Consider the following 2,571-nt stretch of genomic DNA (forward strand, 5'->3'; position numbering starts at 1 on the left):
TGTGCTTGCTGTGACTGATTCTCATTCTTCACTGCATTACTACAGCATGTGGAACTTTAAGAATTTGGGGAGTTTCAATCAGTCAATCTGTCACCAAGTATGAGGTGCCTACTGTGTGTCCAGTGCTGTCTACGGCTACAAAGAGTGCAACAATCCCTGCTCCCAAGGAGCTGACATTCAATGAAGAGACAACTTTGGAAATAAGCATATCCATAAAAATATAAAGTGATCTGATGCAAACCCGAAGGTGTGAATACTAGGTAGCCAGTGGGGCGGGGGTCAGGAAAGGCTTTCCAAAGAAGGTGGCACCTGTTCCTTCTACCACCTGACAGAGAAAAAAGGGGACTCCAGGGAGTGGAGGTGAGAAGAGAGGGCGTTGCAGGCAGGTCTGACAAAGGGCCAAATTGAGGACTAATATCTACATTCTCGTCTTATTGGATCATGCATTTCAAGCTGGGGAAGACCTGAGGTCTCTGCGGCCAGCAGGAGGATGAGCCCCGGGGAAGCATGGCCAGGTCTAGGGCCAGCTGGATCCAGTTTCTCTCAATCAGCCCATAAACCCCCTCTCAGCATCATGTTTTTAAATGCAGAAAACACAATGCTGACAATGAGAAGGGAATCCAAAGGGCAGTGAAAATTAAAGTGTAGTTTGTGCCCTTCCACTCCTTCTCCAAATTTCTTCATGGACCAGGTTTGTGAAATCATAAGTGTGTGTCAAGGGCCCCAACCTGGAGCATGGGACAGGAAGCAGAGAAGAGGGTGCACTAGAGAGGAAGAAGGGGACACGGAGGGGAGGGGAGAGGCCGGGGCATCCAACCAGCAGACCAGTTCTGAGCTGTGCATTTCATCGTGAGTGGGACTTCTCTTGTGTGGTGTTAGATTTCCACACCTACAATTATTTTATAAATTGCTTTTTTTCTCTGGTTCATAATAATGAAGCAATTGCTTCCTTATAAAAGATAACCTAACTCATATAACAGATAACCTAAGCTCAATTTTCTTGCTGTCTTTCAGACAGAAGCAATCTCCGCCAGTCAAGAAACCCACCAAAGTGTTTCACCATGGATATAGATGATGAAGAAAATATGAGTAAGATTTAGGTCTCTATACTGTAAAACTAGTTAATTTTCTAGAGGAGCCTTTTATCTTTATAAGCTTATACAGGACAAGCTTAAGGAACATCGTTTCCAAATGGCGCAGCCAGCATGCTTCTAACCATGAATGACATGTTTTTTACAATTTTGGTGTCTTCTTGCTAATGAAAAAATCATACCCATTTCCCTCAAAGCCTTCCTCTCCAAGCACAGTAGAATTCACTGGCTGCCCTTGTATGCATCTGATAGAGTCACACACAGCATCCCCCCCACCCCAACACAACTTGGTGTTGTCCCTGCAGCTACTACATTGGGATTGCAAGCAGTGTGTAGGTGCCTTGGCTGATGGGGCAGCCCTTCTGTTTGGGCAGTAGGGTATGTTCTCTTCTTAATCTCATCCAAGCTTAAGATGTCTATCCTTTCCGGGTTCATCTCAAAGCTTAAATTCTGATTCACTAAAGAGTAATAAAATAGAGGGTTAACCTGGCACATTTAAAGAGATTGGATACACCTGAGGTTCTTATCAGCTGGGAATGGGCCCTGAAGGCTGAACCCAGTTCATATCAACAGCCCAGGGGTGAGGCTGACCTGGAAGCGACCTTTCCCTGAACACATGAGGTGTCCTGACCACTGCCACTTTCCTTTGTCAGCCATCAGCAGGAGGCTCCAGGTACGCACACAGGTGTGTGCAAATGTGTGAGTGTGTATGTATGTGTTTACATGTGTATTTGTGTGTATGTATATGCATGAGTGTGTGTTTACATGCTTATTTGTGTGTGAGTGTATATGTGTGTGTTTACATGTGTATTTGTGCGTATGTATGTGTGTGAGTATGTAAACATATGTGTATTTGTGTTGAATGTCTGTATGTGTGTGAGTGTGAATCTACATGTGTATTTGTGTGTAAGTATATGTATGTATGTGTTTACATGTGTATTTGTGTTAGTGAGTGTGCATGTGTGTTTACATGTGTATTTGTGTGTACCGTGTTCCCCCGATAATAAGACCTATCCCGAAAATAAGCCCTCCCCTTACTGTGTAAGGTTCCTCTAAAATAAGCCCTCCCCCAAAAATAAGCCCTGTTGAGATTGCTACTTTAGTGAAGGTGATCCCCTGTACTACACGCTACATTACAGTACCCTCTGTATGCACCGTCCCCCCCCACCCCCCCGTGAAACACACGCCGCGCTCCGAGCTGCATCCAATCAGAGCTGCAGCAGTGAGCGCATCATCCTGTTCTTCCCCACTGATTTGCTTATTGAATAAAGGTACATTTTTTTGTTCACATTTTCCTGTTTATTAAAATTGCTGTCAATGTTCATTAAAATAAGCCCTCCCCTGAAAATAAGCCCTCTGGTGTTTTTCTGTCCAAAAAAAAAAAATAAGACAGTGTCTTATTGTCGGGGAAACACGGTATGTGTGTGAGTGTATATGTGTGTTTACATGTGTATTTGTGTTGAATGTTTGTATGTGTGTG

The 2,571-nt window shown here is 44.0% G+C and overlaps 1 protein-coding gene across 1 annotated transcript in view; it reads left to right on the plus strand.

Moving 5' to 3' along the window:
* The first annotated feature begins 1,016 nt into the window (after positions 1-1,016).
* Positions 1,017-2,571, plus strand: part of ADARB1 (adenosine deaminase RNA specific B1) — a 66,138-nt gene continuing 64,583 nt past the window's right edge. Inside the window, exon 1 of the mRNA XM_069100301.1 lies at positions 1,017-1,089. Coding sequence (XP_068956402.1) covers positions 1,062-1,089 — 28 coding nt within the window. The 5' untranslated portion in view covers positions 1,017-1,061. The remainder of the gene's footprint in view (positions 1,090-2,571) is intronic.

This window comes from Petaurus breviceps, unplaced genomic scaffold (genome assembly GCF_028583685.1).
Source record: "Petaurus breviceps papuanus isolate PSGF00001 unplaced genomic scaffold, PetGlider_PUasm1.0 387, whole genome shotgun sequence".
Classification (NCBI taxonomy): domain Eukaryota; kingdom Metazoa; phylum Chordata; class Mammalia; order Diprotodontia; family Petauridae; genus Petaurus; species Petaurus breviceps.